The sequence below is a fragment of the Chelmon rostratus genome, chromosome 18 (assembly GCF_017976325.1).
Source record: "Chelmon rostratus isolate fCheRos1 chromosome 18, fCheRos1.pri, whole genome shotgun sequence".
Taxonomy (NCBI): Eukaryota; Metazoa; Chordata; class Actinopteri; order Chaetodontiformes; family Chaetodontidae; genus Chelmon; species Chelmon rostratus.
Window position 1 is genome coordinate 4,334,546 of NC_055675.1, and position 20,087 is coordinate 4,354,632.

General features: G+C 44.7%; 2 protein-coding genes across 2 annotated transcripts; both read right to left on the minus strand.

The window, feature by feature from the left end:
• Positions 1–533: 533 nt before the first annotated feature.
• On the minus strand, positions 534–15,464 carry LOC121622371 (trace amine-associated receptor 1-like; the record flags this gene model as incomplete). Its single annotated transcript, XM_041959332.1, has 5 exons — positions 15,279–15,464; positions 14,643–14,708; positions 14,338–14,462; positions 4,561–4,671; positions 534–1,230 (listed from the first exon to the last, which is right to left on the minus strand). Coding segments are annotated over exons 1-5 (1,185 nt in total), but the record flags the coding sequence as incomplete, so codon positions are not given.
• Positions 15,465–17,170: 1,706 nt separating this feature from the next.
• On the minus strand, positions 17,171–18,076 carry LOC121622372 (trace amine-associated receptor 1-like). Its single transcript, XM_041959333.1, has one exon. The coding sequence runs from the start codon at positions 18,074–18,076 to the stop codon at positions 17,171–17,173; it is 906 nt and encodes a 301-aa protein (XP_041815267.1).
• Positions 18,077–20,087: the final 2,011 nt, after the last annotated feature.

Below are 20,087 nucleotides of genomic sequence, written 5' to 3' on the forward strand. Positions count from 1 at the left end.
GTGAGGACAATATTTGTAAAGGCGGATAGAACTGCATAAGAAATATAAATTATCCAAAAATATCAAATATGTCAGTCAGCATTTTATGGAAAGATTAGAAAAATAATTGCAGAGCCAAACAAAATTATTCTATCTGACATGATGGTGAAGGCATACACAACTTTGATGTAAGCATCTTGAAGGAAGATAATTGATATGGGATGTGGTTAAACAATGTGGAAAGGCCACACCTTCATATTGTGAGACAGGTGTGTTTATGTGATTTTATTATCTAACCAGACTCTCACAGCCAGTCTTTCAAATGCCTGCCTGAGGAGTGACTTTAAATTAACTCTTTATTTCCAATACATACTGTCAAATTCTGAAAGGACATCTTGCAATATCGTGTGTGCTGATCTGAACCAGCTGTAAAAGAAAGCATAAATAAATGGGTTGAGCATTGAGTTTGACAGTGCAAGCCAGTTCAGACTTTCAATCACAGCAACAGAAACTGACACATGATTCAAAAGCTGAAAGGAAGAACAGAGAAAGAAAGGAGACCAACACATCAGAAACACTCCCATAACAGTTGCCAGAGTTTTAGTGGCTTTTCTCTCCATCTTACTGGCAGTGGCTCCAGACTTTGTTCCCTGGATGCTGCGTACCTGTCTCTGTGCAACAAGGAAAATCTTCAGGTAGATACAGAGCATTAAAATCACTGGGAGGTAAAATGAACAAAGAAATCCCAAAATGTTTGCAAGTTGAACATCAGTGAAACACTTTTCTTGACATTTATCTTGGTCTAATCCTGCCGTTACAAAACTAATAGCAACTACAACTGAAACACTCCAGCTCACCACGATCATAACAACAACAACATGAACATTTATCTTCGTTCTATATGTCAGAGGGTGACACACTGCATAATATCTGTCAATAGAAATGCAACACAAATTCAAAATGGAAGCTGTGCACAGTGTTATGTCAAAGTTCTCTCCTATTTTGCAAAATACATTTTCAGAAAACACACATGAACTGACAGAGAATTCCATGTTGAAAGGAAAAACTACAAGCCCAACAAGCAGGTCAGCTACTGCCAAGGAAAGGATGAGAGAGTTTGTAGGAGTGTGGAGCTGTTTGAAGTAAATGATGGAGATTATTACAAGAAGGTTTCCACATATTGTGACAGCAGACAATGAGCCGAGGAAAACATACAATAAAACACATACTGTGGAAGGTGTGCTTGTCCTCCTGTAAGAAACATTATGTATTTCATAACAGGGATGTAAGCCAACATAAGTGTGCTCGACAGTGACTTCTGGTGCCATGTTTCTGGAGTTCCTGCAAATCAGTTTTCAATTAAAAATGAACAATATATAAAACAGAAGAATAATGCTTATTTATTTGTCCTGCATGAATGCAAAACTGTAATAAACAGTTCTCTAGATGGAAATACAGATTTTCAGTTTTTGTCATACCTTTTAAATGCAGAAGGTAGTCACACAACAGTGTTGATGGTGTTCTTCATGACTGTGCCACTGGACACAATCTGATTTTTATCAAGTCCTGTCTCATTTGAATGACAAATACATTATCAACAGTCCAATCAGATGTGGGGGTGTTCATGTTGTTGACATTAGGTGCCAGAGCAACATAATATAGTGGAGATAACATCAACTCTTTGAAATCTTTAAAAATTTTGTGAGCAATTTCATTTTACAGCAATATAAAAAGTAAAAAAGTGTAATGTGAATTTCATTTTTATATTTAATATGTCATTTGTCCTATAGGTGGACATACAAAGATCTCTGTCCAAGAAAATCCCTGACCCTATCCCTGACTCCAATCAGTTTTAAGTTCTGAGTATGGCCCCACTCTGTTCATGTCAGGTATTTTTATTGCCTGTTTCTGTCTGGATTTGTTTGCATTTTTTGGTCTAACTGTATTTTGATTTGACCCTTGCCTGCCTCACCATTCGCATTAGCCTTTTGGTTCGAACCAGTTTTGAAATACACTCTTCGGACAAGCATGACAGTACAAACTGGACAGAAATAGACCCAGCAGACATAATTTCTTGCTTGGAGGAGGTAAAAGAGTTGAGATCTGTTTTAGATAGATAGATAGATAGATATACTTTATTTATCCCAAGCTGGGAAATTGCAGTGTAGCAGCAGCATTACACACAGTGAAATAAGTGAAAATAAGACTATGAAGAACAAACTATACATAATAAAAATATAAAAATAGCGAGCAGTAAAAAGATTATATACATAACAAAATAATAAAATAGCCAAATAGTAAACAGTAGTAAAAAGTATTGCACAAAAGGAATATCAAATGCAAATGAATATCAAAATAAGAATATCAAAAGCAAATGGCAGTGAAAATAAAGTGTACCGTGACTGTAAGAACAAACTATATATAATAAAATATCGAAATAGCAGCAGTAAAAAATTATATACATAATAATAAAATATCAAAAGCAAACAGTCGTGGTAAGAAGTATTGTATTATTATTATCATCTTCAGCTGTTATTGTACAGTGTAATGGCATGTGGCAGGAAAGATTTCCTGTATCTGTCCCTTCGACAGTGGAGCTGTAGCAGCCTGTGGGAGAAGGTGCTCCGCTGTCTGTCCACCGTGTGATGGAGAGGGTGCTGATCATTGTCCATGATGGATAGCAGTTTATTCAGCATTCTCCTCTCCACCACAGTCTCAAAAGACTCAAGTCTGAGTCCAAGTACAGAGCCAGCCTTCTTGATGATCTTATCAAGTCTGTTAGTGTCGCTGGCTCTGATGCTGCTTCCCCAACAAACAACAGCAAAGAAGATGGCGCTGGCAACCACAGACTGGTAGAAGATCTCCAACATTTTGCTGCACACGTTGAAGGATCTCATTTTCCTCAGGAAGTAGAGTCTGCTCATCCCCTTCTTGTACACAGTCTCTGTGTTGGATTTCCAGTCCAGTCTGTTGTCGATCACCACTCCGAGGTATTTGTAGTCCTCCACCTCCTCCACCACCTCCCCTTTGATCCGTAGTGGCTGTGAAGGCGTCATCTTCCTCCTGAAGTCGATCACCATCTCTCTTGTCTTGCTGATGTTCAGCCTCAGGTGGTTCTGTTCGGACCACTCGACAAAGTTGTCTATCAGTGTCCTGTACTCCCCCTCCTCTCCCTCTCTTATACACCCGACAACAGCTGAGTCATCAGAGAACTTCTGCAGGTGACAAGTCAGTGGTGTATAAGGTGAAGAGGAAGGGAGAAAGCACAGTCCCCTGTGGAGCTCCTGTATCACTGACCACCACATCAGACAGCCCGCTGCCCAGACGGACAAACTGTGGCCGGCCTGTCAGGTAGTCAGTAATCCAGGAGATCACTGCGTCGTTAACACCCATCCCCCGCAGCTTCTCACCCAATAGCAGAGGTTGAATGGTGTTGAAGGCACTGGAGAAATCAAAGAATGTGATTCTTACAGTGCCTCCTCCACCATCAATATGCATATGGGCTCGTTGCAGCAGGTAAATGACAGCGTCATCGACTCCTAAATGGGGCTGATAGGCAAACTGCAGGGGGTCCAGGAATGTCTTCACCTGTGGACTCAGCTGGGCTAGGACCAATCTCTCCAGGACTTTCATCACATGGGATGTGAGGGCGACTGGTCTGTAGTCAGCTGGGTCAGATGGCCTCGGCTTCTTGGGGACTGGAACCAAGCAGGACGTCTTCCACAGCCTCGGGACTTTCTCCTGCCTCAGGCTCAGGTTGAACAGATGTTCCAGTACAGGAGACAGCTGGCTAGCACAGGTCTTCAGGATCCTGGGTGTGATGCCATCAGGGCCTGCTGCCTTTCGCTGGTTGAGTCTTTCCAGCTGCCTCTTTACCTGGCCTGAAGTCACCGTTGGGTGGTAAATGCTGGTGTCCTCAGTGGGGGAAGGGGAGGAGAAGGGGGAGGAGGAGGGGGGGCAGATGGAGAGGTGTTGTGCAGGAGAATGCTGGGGGGTGGTGTGAGCCGTTTGGGACAGTGTGGGTGTGTGGGAGGCAGGGGGCGTCTGAGAGGTGGCAGGAGGTGAGCTAAACCTGTTAAAAAACAGGTTGAACTGATTTGCTCTGTCCAGGCTCCCTGATGTCTGCCTGTCCTTCCCCTTCATCCCTGTGATGTGCTTCATTCCTGTCCACACATCTCTCACACTGTTCTGTTGGAGTTTGGCTTCCAGCTTCCTCCTGTAGTTGTCCTTGCATGTCCTCAGCATGTCTCGGAGTCTGTGTTGCACTCTCCTCTGCTCCTCTCTGTCTCCAGACCTGAGAGCCCTCTTCTTCTCGTTCAGCAGTGCCTTCAGGTCGCTGGTGATCCAGGGCTTGTTATTGGAGAAGCAGCATACAGTCCGGGCTGGCATGGTGGTGTCCTCACAGAATCTGATGTACTCTGTGATGCAGTCGGTCATGTTGTCAATGTCCTCCCCATGTGGCTCACAGAGTACATTCCAGTCCGTCGACTCAAAGCAGTCCTGCAGTGCTTCAGTGGCATCATGTGTCCACCTCCTTACTGTCCTGGTAGCTTGGGTTGTCTTTTCACCAGAGGGACATACCTTGGAGTCATCCTGACCAGGTTGTGGTCTGACCTGCCAAGGGGGGGGAGGGCAGTGGCATCATATGCGTCAATGGCGTTGGCATAGAGAAGATCCAGGGTTTTATTGTCTCTGGTGGGGCAGTCGATGTACTGATGAAAGTTATTTAAGGTGTTGTTCAGTGAAGCATGATTAAAATCACCTGTAATAACCATGAATGCATCCGGGTGTTCAGTCAGTAGTTTAGCGGCGGTGGAGCTGATGACGTTACAGGCTACCGCTGCATCAGCTGACGGGGGGATGTAAACAGCGATAGCAATGGTGGACGTGAACTCCCTCGGTAGATAATACGGGCGCATTCCCACAGCCAGCAGTTCAATGTCGGGGGTACAGAGACGTTCCTTCACGCTAACATGTCCGGGGTTGATTTAAACACAAGATACTTGTGCTCAAAAAGAGGATTCATTCTCAGTGAAGAACCTTGGAGCTCTAATCTGCCTCTATACCTGCCAAAGAGCAGTGATTCCTAACACGTCTCTGGGGGTCATCAGGTGGAAACCTCCCTTCAACAGTGTTTCGCCTACTTAGTCCCACTACACCTCCAGGAGGTTAGGCAGTGAACTCCGGCGTCCCAGAGTCACCCCCCCTAGTGCCAGTTCACACTGCTCCTACACAATCCAAACAGCACCGCCACGTTCAACTGACCCAGAGATGCTCCAGGTAGTGGCCAGTACCGATGCTACCATTTAACTATTGCTAATGCTAATGCTAACCGCTAGGAAGAACAGAAGAAGACAATACAGTTCCGATGCTACCATTTAGCTAATGTTACGTGCTAACCGCTACCTGCTAAGAGGAACAGAAGAAGACAATAAAGCTAGATTCACCTATACTGTTAATGTTAATTGCTAGCTACCAATACTAACTGCTAAGATACTATCGTACTCTCACCGCTTTAGCTATTGTTAGCTGCTACAATGCTACCACAGGCCTAGATGCCACATGTAACTGCTGATTGCCACACTACCATCATCTACCCCTGCCTCTCACCAACTGCACCAAGAAAAAGCGGGGTGGGAATACAAACCCTGGTTCGGGTAGGGGATGGAAAATAAAGAGGTAGAGTCAAAAGATGAAAGTAGGGATTGGATACAGACCCTTGTTCGGGTAGGGGGTGGAAAATTTAGAGGGTGCTGAAGGTGGAGGCCTAAACCACAGACTAGATTTAACAGCCTCTTCTAACATTTCCTTCAAGAAGCAGCAAACCCTACCATTTCCTTCAAAAAGCAAACAGAGCAGGAAAACAAACTCTAACATTTCCTTCAAGAAGCAAACAAAACAGGAAAACAACCAAAAAGATCAAAAAACAAGCCAACTCTGTATCTTACCACGCAAACTCACCTGAACAGGCCGCATGGTCCCAAAGAGAGACTCTAGCTGGCCACACCCCCACCTTATCTAAACTTCCTGGTTCTCTTCCTATTGGCAGCGCGAGAAGATGGGCGGGGAAAGCAGAGCAGAGGAGAGGTGTCTTGTTCAGACTTTAACCTCTTCTCTTGCCGGGTTAGGCATGCATGTCCTCTGCCCCCTCCCCCCTCCCTCACTGTCCCTATTTCACCCCCCAACTACTATTATTTCTCCTGATCCATATCCACTGACTAGACCTAGCAGCCTCATCTGACATCTCCCTCACTGTCTTTCTTAAATTTTGCCCATGCACTCCCAGCTCCCTCAACAGTGAAACAGCTGACCCTGCAACAAAACCTCTACACCCCACTTCAACCGGACAGACCCTGGTCTTCCATCCCCTCTGCTCAGATTCTGTCTTTAAATCTGCATACTTAGTCTTCTTCCTTTCATAAGCTGCCTCCACTGAATTTTCCCAAGGGACTGTTAACTCAATAAAATACACAGTCTTTTTCCTCATGGACCATAAGACAATGTCTGGCCTCAGATTACTATAAACTATTTCCTGGGGCACAACTAGCTTTCCTCCCAAGTCGACCTGCATTTGCCAATCATCAGCCCCTACCAGGCAGCCACCTACCTGCTTTCTCCCTGACTTAGCAGCTTTATTTTTCTCCCCCTCTCGAACAAACTGCACATCTAACCTCTCCTTTCTAGAACTTCCAGAATTCACCTGCTTCCTTCTCTCCTCAATGCCTGCGGCTAAGCTTCTCAGCACCTGATTATGCCGCCATGTATACCGGCCTTGTGATAAGTTAATTCTACAACCTGACAAAATGTGCTTTAAACTTGCTGTACCTGAGCAGAGTGGGCACGATTGATCGCCCTGTACCCAGAGACTTAGGTTCTGCGGGGTTGGCAACACATCGTATGTCGCCCCTATCAGAAATTTAATACGGCCTTCCTCCATATTCCACATCTCCCTCCAACTAAGTTTCCTCTTCTCAACACCTTCCCAATTCAACCATTGTCCCTGTTTGGCTTGACCAACTGCTTTTGCCCCTCTTAACAACTCCTCCTGTCTACGCACCTGTTCCACTACAAGCTTTCTTTTCTCCTTTAGACCTGCTTTGGTCCACACTGGTTTGCCTGGGCCAAGCCCCAAGCCTCCCCGGCCAAATTGAACATTTCCTACTATTTCTGCATGCCTAAGAGCTGCCTCTGCCTCCTGCACTGCTGCCCTTGGGTTCCATTTCCTCCCCCCAGAAGGGTTCGGAACCACATTGCTAACTAACATGTCCTTACTCCCAGATAATAAAAGTTCTGTCCTAACCTTAGTGCATTTAAACTCCTCTGTTAGACTGGATACTGGCAGCTGAAGCATTCCTTTCCCATACAAAGCTACATTGCTTAAGCACCTGGGAGCACCCAACCATTTTCTAATATAAGAGCTAACTAGCCTTTCCATTCTCTCTGCTACAGATAATGGGACTTCATATACTGACATTGGCCACATTAACCTAGGGTACAAGCCAAACTGCAAGCACCACAACCTCAGTTTTCCTGGGAGCCCTGATTTATCTATTCTCTCCAGCCCTTCTGCAACATCCTTTCTAAATTGCACAACCTGTTCAACATCATTCAGGTCCACATTGTACCACCGTCCTAGACTCTTAACTGATTTCTCCCTAATTGTTGGGATTTCCTCACCATCTATAGCAAACTTTCTATCACTTACTTTCCCTCTGCATAGTTATTTAAGGTGTTGTTCAGTGAAGCATGATTAAAATCACCTGTAATAACCATGAATGCATCCGGGTGTTCAGTCAGTAGTTTAGCGGCGGTGGAGCTGATGACGTTACAGGCTACCGCTGCATCAGCTGACGGGGGGATGTAAACAGCGATAGCAATGGTGGACGTGAACTCCCTCGGTAGATAATACGGGCGCATTCCCACAGCCAGCAGTTCAATGTCGGGGGTACAGAGACGTTCCTTCACGCTAACATGTCCGGGGTTGCACCACCTCTCACTGACATAAAGTGCAAGTCCGCCACCCTTCTTCTTCAAACTTTTGGAAAAGTCTCTGTCTCCCCGTACCAAACTGTATCCTGGGACCTCAACGCTGCTGTCCGGGATGTGCGAGTGCAGCCATGTTTCACTGAAGCAAAATAAGCTACACTCACGGTATTCCCTCTGGGTCTTCACCAGCGCTGCCAGCTCGTCCGTTTTATTCCCCAAAGACCTCACGTTCCCCGTTATAATCGCTGGGACCGCTGGTTTGTGTCTTCTCCTTTTTTCCCTCCTTTTTACTCCAGACCTGCAGCCCCGGCTTCTCCTCCGTAACTCCTGCGGGACCACAGGTCTCTCTCCGGGCAGCAGCACGGGTCTACACAGCGCAATCAGCTGTTCGCGCATGTAAACAATGCTGCCACCGCTGCCGTCGGCATCGTTCCCAGTTACAAAAAGTAGGGAAAGTAAAAGAAAAACACGGAGAAGGGTAGCAAACTTAAGTCCAGACATTGTCACAACTCTAACGAACAGGTTGTGATTGATCAGAAAACAGAAAAAAAAAGAACGAACGGACAAATAAACGAAAACTTAAAAAAACACGACGGGAGCTGCTGCTACAGGCTGCCACCTGGGACGGCGCCAAACACGAAATTTGGATTATGTTTCCTTTTAAGTGAGTGGTGCTATGGACTGGAAGGATAAGATGAGGGCCATAACAATTCAATCGAAAGCCCTGATATTCGGAAGCGCCACATGTGGATAGATTGTTAAATGGGATTATTATTTTAAAAAGGCCATGCTGGCGAAACGGGATTCCTCCAGTGGCTCCCATGCTGAGTTTAGCATGAAGCCTGTTTACCCCCTATCACCCACTCTCCCCAGCTTCAGGTTCAGGCTGAAGGTGTGTTCAACTATCCCATAGAACTGGTCTGCATAGGACTTGAGGAGCCTTGAGCTAATGACATCTGTACTTGCAGCCTTTCTTTCTGGGGCCGGGGGCCTGTGTGCTGGAGGTTGTGGTTGGGGCGTTAGGGCATTGGAACAGAAATGCGGTGGGTGTACAGGATAGCTGTGAGCTGAATGTTATGGCAAGGGGATTTAGGTGGGGGTCGGGCAGTACACAGCGACTTCAGACAAAGGGGTTGCAGGTGTGTGTGTTAGTGTGTGTGTGGGGGTGGGGGGTGGGGGGGATATGGCATTCTCCACACAGAAACGAATAAAGTCCATTAAACAGTGTGTAAGACTCCCTATGAACATCAATAATACTTCCCCCACGGCTGCATCAAAACAGTCCTTTCTGCCTTTTCACTGTGTGAGTGACAGCTGGCAGCTGCAAAGGCAGGAGGTGCACCAGGTTGTAAGTGAATCCCAGGGTGGAGGGAGAGGTGATGAATTATCTGCCTCCTTGGTGTTGGTATATATAAAAAAAAATCTTGTATTTTATTGTCTGTGGTAGAGGTGGACATTATGACCTGAAATCTACATCATGACCTCACAGAAATAAAAAGGGTACTCCCCTCAAGACATGAGTCTAGCTATGCAAGGGAGCTTATCTTAAGAAAAACAGGATAAAAAAACTTAAAGGTTAGTTGGCTCCAATTAGGCATGAAAATGAAGTACCAATGTTTCCAAAAAAGTTGGGACGCTGTGCAAAAAGTAAATAGAAACAGAATGTGATGATTTGCAAAACACTGAAACCCCATATTTAATTAAAAATAGCACAAAGACAACATATTAAATGTTGAAACTGAGAAATGTAATTGTTTTGAAAATTGTACTCTCATTTAGAATTTGATGAGAGCAACATGTTTCAAAAAAGTTGGGACATGGTCATGTCATGTCAGGTCTGCAAGAACAACAGACATAGCCTTTTAGTGTTTAGATATAGAGTCCTACAGCCACTGGGTCCTCACCTCCTTGGATGGTGGGAGTTGTTGAAGCTTTTTGTCTTGGTTCTTGCAGCCAACAACAAAGAAATTGTTACGATCATAATCCTAATGTTACCCTGCACATTGTGGGACCAAAGTTAGCCTTAAAGTGAGGAATATATTTGTCATGGTAGTGACAGTATGGCAAAATCCAATATGATATGACACAATATGACACCGGTGATGATGATGAAACTGGTGTACCACCCACCCCTAGTCTCTGGTGTTGCATGTAGCACATTGAGAGAAGGTGGGCAAAGGGGAAGATACAGAGGCATGGGTTAAGTCACCAGAATCTACATGGAGGGCATGGGGGGTGTCAAAATCGTTTAACAGTCCCACAGTGTGTGCAAAAATATAAAGATAAAAACAAGACAAGATAAAACAAGGCAAATAAATACAGAGACACGAAACTGTAGCCGGTTGTTTTAGGACCCAAATGCAGTCTCACCAGAACACAAAGTAATCTTTACCAGCTTTATTCTCAGACTTGGCAAACACAAAGGGTGCATCTCAATTCTCTTAATTGTCATTTCCTCGATGGTCCGCCATCTTGCAGGTCAAAGCTCTTATTTCTGCTCTGAGGAGCAAGGAGGGATCTCGGAGGAGCCATGAGCGAGGATACATGAGTGCTTCCTTCCCGGAAGTCTTTCAACTGAACGGTATGAAGACTCCGCCCCCACAGCTGGCACATTTGAATGAGATGGCAGAGAATCTGTAGCAATGAATGGCTGTAATTCAGACATCCCTAACTTAGTGTTACGTTCTCCAGAGAGCAATAATACAAGAATATGGGGATCCATCTGTTATGTCTCGTCGGGTCTGTTGAGGTGTTGTTCACTGCTGTCTGGTCTGTGTCTTGAACTTCCTGTCTTATTGTGAAAACTAATTCTCCTCTCGATTCAGGCCCTTGAGTTCCTGGTGTTTCCCACATGTCTGATTGTCTGCCCCGCCCTGATTGGCTCCACCTGTTCCTTGTTACCACCGTGTATATATTGTCTGCGTTTCCCCTGTCCTGTGCCAGATTGTCTCGTGCCAACCCTGTGTTACACGTCTGTCCAGCGTTTTGTCCTAGTGGTCCCTGCATTGAGTATAGAGTCTTGTGTTTGATTATCATCAGAGAATATCCTTAGCGCTTTTGGTTGTACTTTTGCATTTTTGTTGTACTTCATATTTTTGAACATTCTTCGTTTCTATTTTTGTGAGATCATTTTCTGTTTGCTAATAAATAGGCCTGAAGCCTTTTTGTTTTGAGAGAAGTGTCTGAGTCGTGCATTTGGGTCCAGTACTTTGAGCCTTTGCCAGCATCACACCATCATGTTTCAGTTAAATTTATTTCATCTACCACCTGTTTTGTTTTGTTAGAAATCTCGCTTACAGCAGCCTCCCAGCATGCGTGTAACATATTTGATCATATATAGACTACAGCACTCTGTTATTTATCAAACTTTAGGTGGAGGAAACTGTGATGTTGTGATAACAAGCCTTCACGTGGCCATGTTATGTTTCCAGAAATGTCACTGATATATAAACCAAGCACATCGGCCTCTCGTCACGTGCTCTGCGTGCTATCTGAGTGAAATAATGTGTTTCCTGGCTTGTAGGTTTGCCTTTACTGACATATCTGAAATATGTCTCATTGAACAGGGAAAGAAAACACAGCGAGGCTGATAAAGTTCAGGTCAGAAAATGACCACCTGTTTACCGGGAAGAGGCATCCAGCCAAGAATGAAGTTATTAATTTTCATGTGCATGAATAAAAGTGCTACATAGTTACTTGCTAGTGCTGGAGACTTTTTTCTGATAATGTCAACATAAGTGAAGTGTATGCAGAGTATTGAAGGTGGGGGGTGGTAGGGTTGTGAATATAACAGCAAATGCAGCAAATCCAGGTGTGCCATGTCATTAGAAACAGTCTCAATTCTCCTGAAACATATTTCCTTGTTTCTTCTCTCCTTGCGTGCTTTCCTTGTGTCTCTCCATTTATCCCTGGTGGCAGGAACTAAGACGCAAGTGAGGGAAACGTGGAGGCAATTGAAGAGAATTGGGATGTGCCCAGTGTGACACAAAACTACTGAAAAGTGCTAAAAATTTAACAGTTTCAGGATAAATAGCTGCCATACAGTGCAAATACGGTGGGTTCATAGTGCAAGAACAGATGGCAGCGGAATTTATTTTAAAGTCCCTTCATATAAAGTGGCTGGTGCTGGATATGGGTATGTGTGTTTGATTGATTGATTTGATGATTACAGTCAAGTCTTTCTGGGGCAAAGGGGAGAGATGGGAGAGAGAGGGGAGAGCTCAGAAACCTGACAGCCTGGTGGAAGCATGGGTATGCTCAATTTAGACATGGGCACATTCGCAGAACAGTAACACTGTAAGATAACTCAAAATCTAATGAGTCAAACCATCGCAGAAAAATGAAAAAATCCTGACTCCTTTGGGGTCAATTCGTCTCTGTCCTCACCCGCTGCCATATTTTCATCAGGTAAATTCAAGCTCACATGTCTGTAGCCGACAAGTTGTAGGCATCAGCCCAAGGATTGGTCCGTGATGTCACCATCAATGTAGCTTCAGTAGACACTACTGCACTACTTGATCGATAAAAGTGTGAAGCGACTGAAAAGCTATTTGACTGAAAACAGCAATGCTACCCCCACGCTCCTGAAAAATGTAGCTAACTAGCGATGTTCCTGTTTGTAGCTCCACTGCTGACATCACAGTTTGATAGCCGTTACAGAGGGGTTAATATACACTGCTAACACAATTACATGACAAAGACTAAATTCACATCTGAAGTATGACACAAACACACTAAGTTAAAGAAACTAGGGGAAACAGCTCAATGGGAGTGGGTGAAAGGTTAGGCTGCCACTCGTGTGGCACTGGACGCAGAGAGATACAGTGAAAAAATTAATTAAGTTTGGCAGGGAAAGTATGAAGCAGAAAAAATTAACCAAATAAAGATATGAACCCTCTCTGGAAGCAGCTGGTAAAAACAGTAGTACATTTAGAATCAAAGCTATAGCCCTATCAGGCTAATTAAAGTCAGGTACCATACCATGCTATACCATTTTCTTCTGCTTATCCGGGGCCGGGTCACGGGGGCAGCAGTCTAAGCAGGGATGCCCAGACGTCCCTCTCCCCAGACACTTCCTCCAGCTCTTCCGGGGGGACCCCGAGGCGTTCCCAGGCCAGTCGAGCAACATAGTCCCTCCAGCGTGTCCTGGGTCTTCACCCAGGACACCCTCACAGCAAGGCGTCCAGGAGGCATCCTATAAAGATGCCCGAGCCACCTCAGCTGGCTCCTCTTAACGTGGAGGAGCAGCGGCTCTACTCTGAGCACCTCCCCAGTGACAGAGCTCCTCACCCTAAGGAGCACCCCGCCACCCTGCTGAGGAAACTCATTTCAGCCGCTTGTATCCGAGATCTCGTTCTTTCGGTCATGACCCAAAGTTCATGACCATAGGTGAGGATAGGAACGTAGATTGACTGGTAAATCATGAGCTTTGCCTTTTGCTGAGCTCCTTCTTTAGCAAGACAGACCAGTACAACGACCGCATTCCTGCAGCCGCCGCATCCACCTGTCAATCTCACGCTCCATCCTTCCCTCACTCGTGAACAAGACCCCAAGATACATAAACTCCTCCACTTGAGGCAGGATCTCTCCTCCAACCCAGAGGGGGCAAGCCACCTTTTTCCAGTCGAGAACAATGGCCTTGGACTTGGAGGTGCTGATTCTCATCCCTGCCGCTTCGCACTCGGCTGCAAACCGCTCCAACTCATGCCAGAGGTCCTGGTTTGAGGAAGCCAACAGGACAACATCATCCGCTAAAAGCAGACAAGAGATCCTTTTATCTTGAGATCCAGACTCCCTCCGGCCCTTGGCTGTGCCTAGAAATTCTGTCCATAAAAATAATGAACAGAACCGGTGACAAAGGGCAGCACTGCTGGAGTCCAATGTGCACTGGGAACAGGTCTGACTTACTGCCGGCAATGCTAACCAAGCTTCTGCTCCGGTCATACATAGACCGGTCGGCCCGTAGTAGAGGGCACCGGACTCCATACTCCCGAAGCACCTCCCACAGAATGCCACAAGGGACATGGTCGAATGCCTTTCTCCAAGTCCACAAAACACATGTGGACTGGTTGGGCAAACTCAGATGAACCCTCGAGCACTCTGCGGAGGGTGTAGAGCTGGTCTGCTGTTCCACAACAACTCCTAAATCCGAAGTTCGACTATCGGCCGAATTCTCCTCTCCAGTACCCTCGAATAGACTTTACCAGGGAGGCTGAGGAGTGTGATCCCCCTGTAGTTGGAGCACACCCTCGGTCCCCCTTCTTAAATAGAGGGACCACCACCCTGGTTGGCCAGTCCAGGGGTACTGTCCCCAACTGCCACACAATGTTGCAGAGATGTGTCAGCCAAGACAGCCCTACAACATCCAGAGACTTGAGGAACTCAGGGCGGATCTCACCCACCCCTAGTGCCTTGCCCCCGAGGAGCTTCCAACCTACCTCGGTGACTTCACCCTGAGTGATGGATGAGCCAACCTCTTCGTCCCCAGCCCCTGCTACCTCTACAGAAGGTGTGACAATGGGATTGAGGAGATCCTGAAAGTATTCGTTCCATTGCCCGACAATATCCCCAGTTGCAATCAACAGCTCCCCACCTCCACTGTAAACAATATTGGCAGGGTACTGCTTCCCCATTCTGGTTTGCCAGAATCTCTAATCCTCCTCTATGGCCTCCCATACCTGAGTTTTTGCCTCCACAACTGCCCGGGCCGCAGCACGCATGGCCTGCCGGTACCCAGCTATCAGCTGCCTCAGGAGTCCCACAAACGAACCAAGCTCGATAGAACTCCTTCTTCAGCTTGACAGCATCCCTTACTTCCGGTGTCCACCACCGGGTTCGGGGATTGCCGCCATGACAGGCACCAGAGACCTCACCGCCACAGCTCCGAACAGCTGCATCAACAATGGAGGTGGAGAAGATGGTCCATTCAGACTCAGTTTCTCCAACCTCCCTCGGGATCTGGTCAAAGCTCTCCCAGAGGTCCGAGTTGAAAACCCCTCTGACAGAGGGTTCCGCCAGACGTTCCCAACAAACCCTCACTTCATGTTTGGGCCTGCCAAGTCTGTCCAGCTTTCTCCTCTGCCAGCGGATCCAACTCACCACCAGGTGGTGATCAGTTTACAGCTCAGACCCTCTCTTCACCCGTGTGTCCAAGACATACGGCCGAAGGTCAGATGACACGACCAAGAAGTTGATCATTGACCTCATTATGCTTGAACATGGTGTTCGTTAAGGACAAACTGTGACTAGCACAGAAGTCCAATAACAGAACACCAGTCGGGTTCAAATTGGGAAGGCCCCAGTGAAGTGACTACCATGTCCCCATTGCCAGATTCGGAGTCCAGGGATTGGGCTGCCGGGGCCCACGACTGCCACACAAATCCCGACGCATCGGCCCCTTCTGATTCCTCCTGCGGGTAATGGGCCAACTGGAGGGTGGGCCCACGTTGTTTTTTCGGGCTTAGCCTGGCCGGACCCCGTGGGGAAGGCCCAGCCACCATGGGGGTTAACCCTTTAGAAGGTTAAATTAAGGACGACTAGCTTTCTTTGTAAAAACTTGAAAAAGTTTTGCATCTTGTCCAAGGAGCTTTCTGAGTTATAATTCACTGGTGGGGACTCCCAGGTATTGGGAGTGGTGGTTTCATGATCAAGGTCATTCATACCACTCGGGTCATTACTGCTGCTGGCTGTGCAACAGCAGTTGTTGGAGTCGTTGGAGTCACCTGAGGTCAAGTGTGAAGCACACTCATTGGAGTTGTCGACCTCATGCGACAAATATTGTTTGTAGAGATAAATCATTATTTTCTTCTTCTGTTCTGTGTTTGTCTCAGACCTTTTTCAATGCTTATTCCATTTACAGTACCATATAATGAAGGCATTCAAGACATAGTGCAGAGCAACATCTTTAAGTAGAACAATAATAACTGTAAATGACACAGAATTGTTTAGAATGGGGCCAACAATTATGTACATTTACAATCCAGCTCTCAGCAGGAGCAGAGAGTTTGAGGCCAGTATCAGGATTATTCCTGCTGGGGGAAATGTCCTTATCCTGCAAGTGTTCAATGATGTTTTGGAAAACCCACCCACTAATGTCATTCAGTACAATTAATTTTCTTGCAAATATGTTTTTACTATGCATTGAAAAGGTGTGCTGTTTAAACATTTCCAATCAACTCAGAGATACAGAAATCAGGATTATATTGAATATTTTATTCAATGTGGGCATCATAAAGCACCAGGAAAAGTTGGAACAAGCACAATTAGAATATACATGTGCATTTATACATAGTGTGAGTCAACCATTTACATGACTGTCCACTTCTGAAACTTGACCTTCCTGCACCATGTTTCGTAACCATGAAAAGCTTGTCCACCAGTTGTTTTTGCAAGTGAAACAGTCAAATATTATAGGATAAGAAACCAACAAACACATTTTAAACTGTACTCTACCTTTACATATGGCACTATGGTAAACAACATAAACAAAAAATGGTGACAGTGGGAATAACAATGCGTTTCCTCTGAGGAAAACTCCACAGTGTCTCCACAAACTGTCAGTGCTTCATGACGGGGAGAGCCCTGTGTTTCAAGGGGATGAAAGTGGGGATTTGATTAGCCATGACTAACACAGCCTGCCCACAACAGGATGTAGCGTTTTAGAAGTGGAATAGCAGCACTCTTTGTAAAATTGAAATACATTCAAATATATGTTATAGCTTTTGCTATGTTGTGTTTCCAAAAACTACTCATGTCAATGAAACTAAAAAGTACCAGAAAATAATGATAACAAATAAAAAAGCTAAAGTGGGTCAATCATCACAAACTAGTTTTGTGAGGACAATATTTGTTAACATGCATAGAACTGCATAAGAAATATAAATTATCGTGCCAAAGTTTCCAAAAATACCAAATGCAGAAGACAAACAATTTTTTTCTCTCTGACATGATGGTGAAGGCATACAAAACTTTGATGTTAGCGTCTTGAAGGAAGATTATTAATATGGCATGAGGTTTAACAATGTGGAAAGGCCACAACATCATATTGTGAGACAGGTGTGTTTATATGATTTCATTATCGAACCAGACTCTCACAGCCAGTCTTTCAAATGCCTGCCTGAGGAGTGATGAACATATTGTCCCAGCCTTTATTATTACATTTAATTATTGACCGTTTACATTACAATTCAGCTTTCTAAATAAGAAGTCAATGCAGTTTTGAGTCAGAAAAATCACCTTGAAATATTTTTCTTGATATGATCATTCTGAAAGCTGATCTGAACCAGCTGTAAAAGAAAGCATAAATAAATGGGTTGAGCATTGAGTTTGAGAGTGCAAGCCAGCTGAGACTTTCAATCACAGCAACTGGCACTGGCATATGAGTCAAAAGCTGAAAGGAAGTACAGAGAAAGAAAGGAGACCAGCACATCAGAAACACTCCCATAACAGTTGCCAGAGTTTTAGTGGCTTTTCTCTCCATCTTACTGGCAGTGGCTCCAGACTTTGTTCCCTGGATGCTGCGTACCTGTTTCTGTGCAACAAGGAAAATCTTCAGGTAGATAGAGAGCATTAAAATCACTGGGAGGTAAAATGAACAAAGAAGCCCCAAAATGTTTGCAAGTTGAAGATCAATGAAACAGTTTTCTTGACATTTAGCTTGGTCTAATCCTGCCATTACGAGGCCAATTGCAACTAAAAGAGAAACACTCCAGCTCACCACAATCATGATCACAACAACATGAACATTTATCTTCGTTCTATATGTCAGAGGGTGACACACTGCATAATATCTGTCAATAGAAATACAACACAAATTCAAAATGGAAGCTGTGCACAGTGTTACATCAAAGCTGTCTCGTACTTTGCAAGATAACTCTTCAGAGAACACACATGAACTGACAGAGAATTCCATGTTGAAAGGAAAAACTACAAGCCCAACAAGCAGGTCAGCTACTGCCAAGGAAAGGATGAGAGAGTTTGTAGGAGTGTGGAGCTGTTTGAAGTAAGTGATGGAGATTATTACAAGAAGGTTTCCACATATTGTGACAGCAGACAATGAGCCAAAGAAAACATGGAATAAAACACATACTGTGGAAGGTGTGCTTGGCTTCATATAAGAAACATTATGTATTTCATAACAGGGATGTAAGCCAACGTAAGTGTGTTCAGCAGTGACTTCTGGTGCCATGTTTCTGGAGTTCCCACAAATCAGTTTTCCATTAAAAATGTACAATATTTAAAACAGAAAAATAATGCTTATTTTAGCCTGTTTTGCCCTGCATGAATGCAAAACTATAATCATAGTTCTCTGAAATCTGAAATATAGATTTTCAGTTTTTGTCATACCTAAACGCTGAAGACAGTTCACACATCAGTGTTGATGGTGTTCTTCATGACTGTGCCACTGGACACAATCTTGATTTTTATCAAGTCCTCTCTCATTTGCATAAGACATATATTGTCAACAGTCCAATCAGATGTGGGGGTGTTCATGTTGTTGACATTAGGTGCCAGAGCAACATAATGTAGTGGAGATGACATCAACTTTTTAAAATCTTTAAAGATTTTGTGTGATCTCTGCCCAAGGACATGCAACCTAAAGTTTCTTGGGCAAAAAAAAAACTATTCACCCTAACTCGAATCAGTTTAAGTTTGAGTATGGCCCCAGTCTGTTCATGTCAGGTAATTTGATTGCATTTCTGTCTGGATTTGTTGGCATTTTTTGGACTGATTGTATTTTGATTTGACCTTTGCCTGCCTCACCATTTGCATTAGCCTTTTGGTTCGAATAAGTATTGAAATACCCTCTTAGGGCAAGCAAGACAGTACAAACTGGACAGAAATAGACCCAGCAGACATATTTCTTGCTTGCAGGAGGTAAATGAGTTGAGATCTGTTATGGATTATATTTCCTCATATGTGAGTGGTGCTATGGACTGATAGTATAAGATGAGGGCCATAACAATTCAATTGAAAGCTGTCACACCGTGGTGAGGTTTGTCTCGTCTTGGGTTTTTTGTCTTGTCATTTCCTGTTTTATTTTAAATTTTGCATTTAGCTTTTATTAGTGCAGTTGGTGAGAGGCAGGGGTAGATGATGGTAGTGCGGCACTTGGCAGTTACATGTGGCATCTAGGGCTGTAGTAGCATTGTAGCAGCTAACAATAGCTAAAGCGGTGGTAGTATGATAGTATCTTAGCAGTTAGCATTGGCATCTAGCAGTTAACATTAATAGTATAGGTGCATCGGTACTGTATTGTCTTCTTCTGTTCTTCTTAGCAGTTAGCGGTTAGCATGTAGCATTAGCTAAATGGTAGCATCGGTACTGTATTGTCTTCTTCTGTTCTTCTTAGCAGTTAGCGGTTAGCATTAGCATTAGCTAAATGGTAGCATCAGTACTGGCCACTACCTGGAGCATCTCCTAAACAGGCCTGGGTCAGTTGAACATGGCAGTGCTGTTTGGATTGTGTAGGAGCAGTGTGAACTGGTACTGGGGGGGGTGACTCTGGGACACCGGAGTTCACCACCTAGCCTCCTGGAGGTGTAGTAGGACTAAGTAGGCGAAACACTGTTGAAGGGAGTTATCCACCTGATGACCCCCAGAGACGTGTTAGGAATCACTGCTCTTTGGCATGTATAGAGGCAGATTAGGGGTCCAAGGTTCTTCACTGAGATGAATCCTCTTTTTGAGCACAAGTATCTTGTGTTTAAATTAACTGAAGGTCTAACTCCCCTCACGTTTCAGAGCCCTTCCCCTTCCTCATGTGTCACCTGTGTGTCCACCCCGATCACCTGCTGTCTCCACTTGTTCCTCATTATCCTCCATGTGTTAAATAGTCAGCGTCTCCCTTGTCTTGTGCCAGTGTGTCTTCGTCCTTTGGTCAATTCACCCGTGCCTGCTTTGTTCATTACCAGAGCCACAGAGTTATTGCCTTCGATTTATTTAATCCTCTTCATGAGTGTTTTTTGTTGTAAATTCTATAGTCTAGTTTTGGTTGTTTTGTTTATTGATAGATTATAGCTGAATTTCATTCCTCTGTAAGAGTGTCCTTTTGTTTTGTTTATTTCTCATAGTAGTGTTTATTTTCCTCCATGTTTTTAGGAGTGATCTTTTGTTTCTATTGT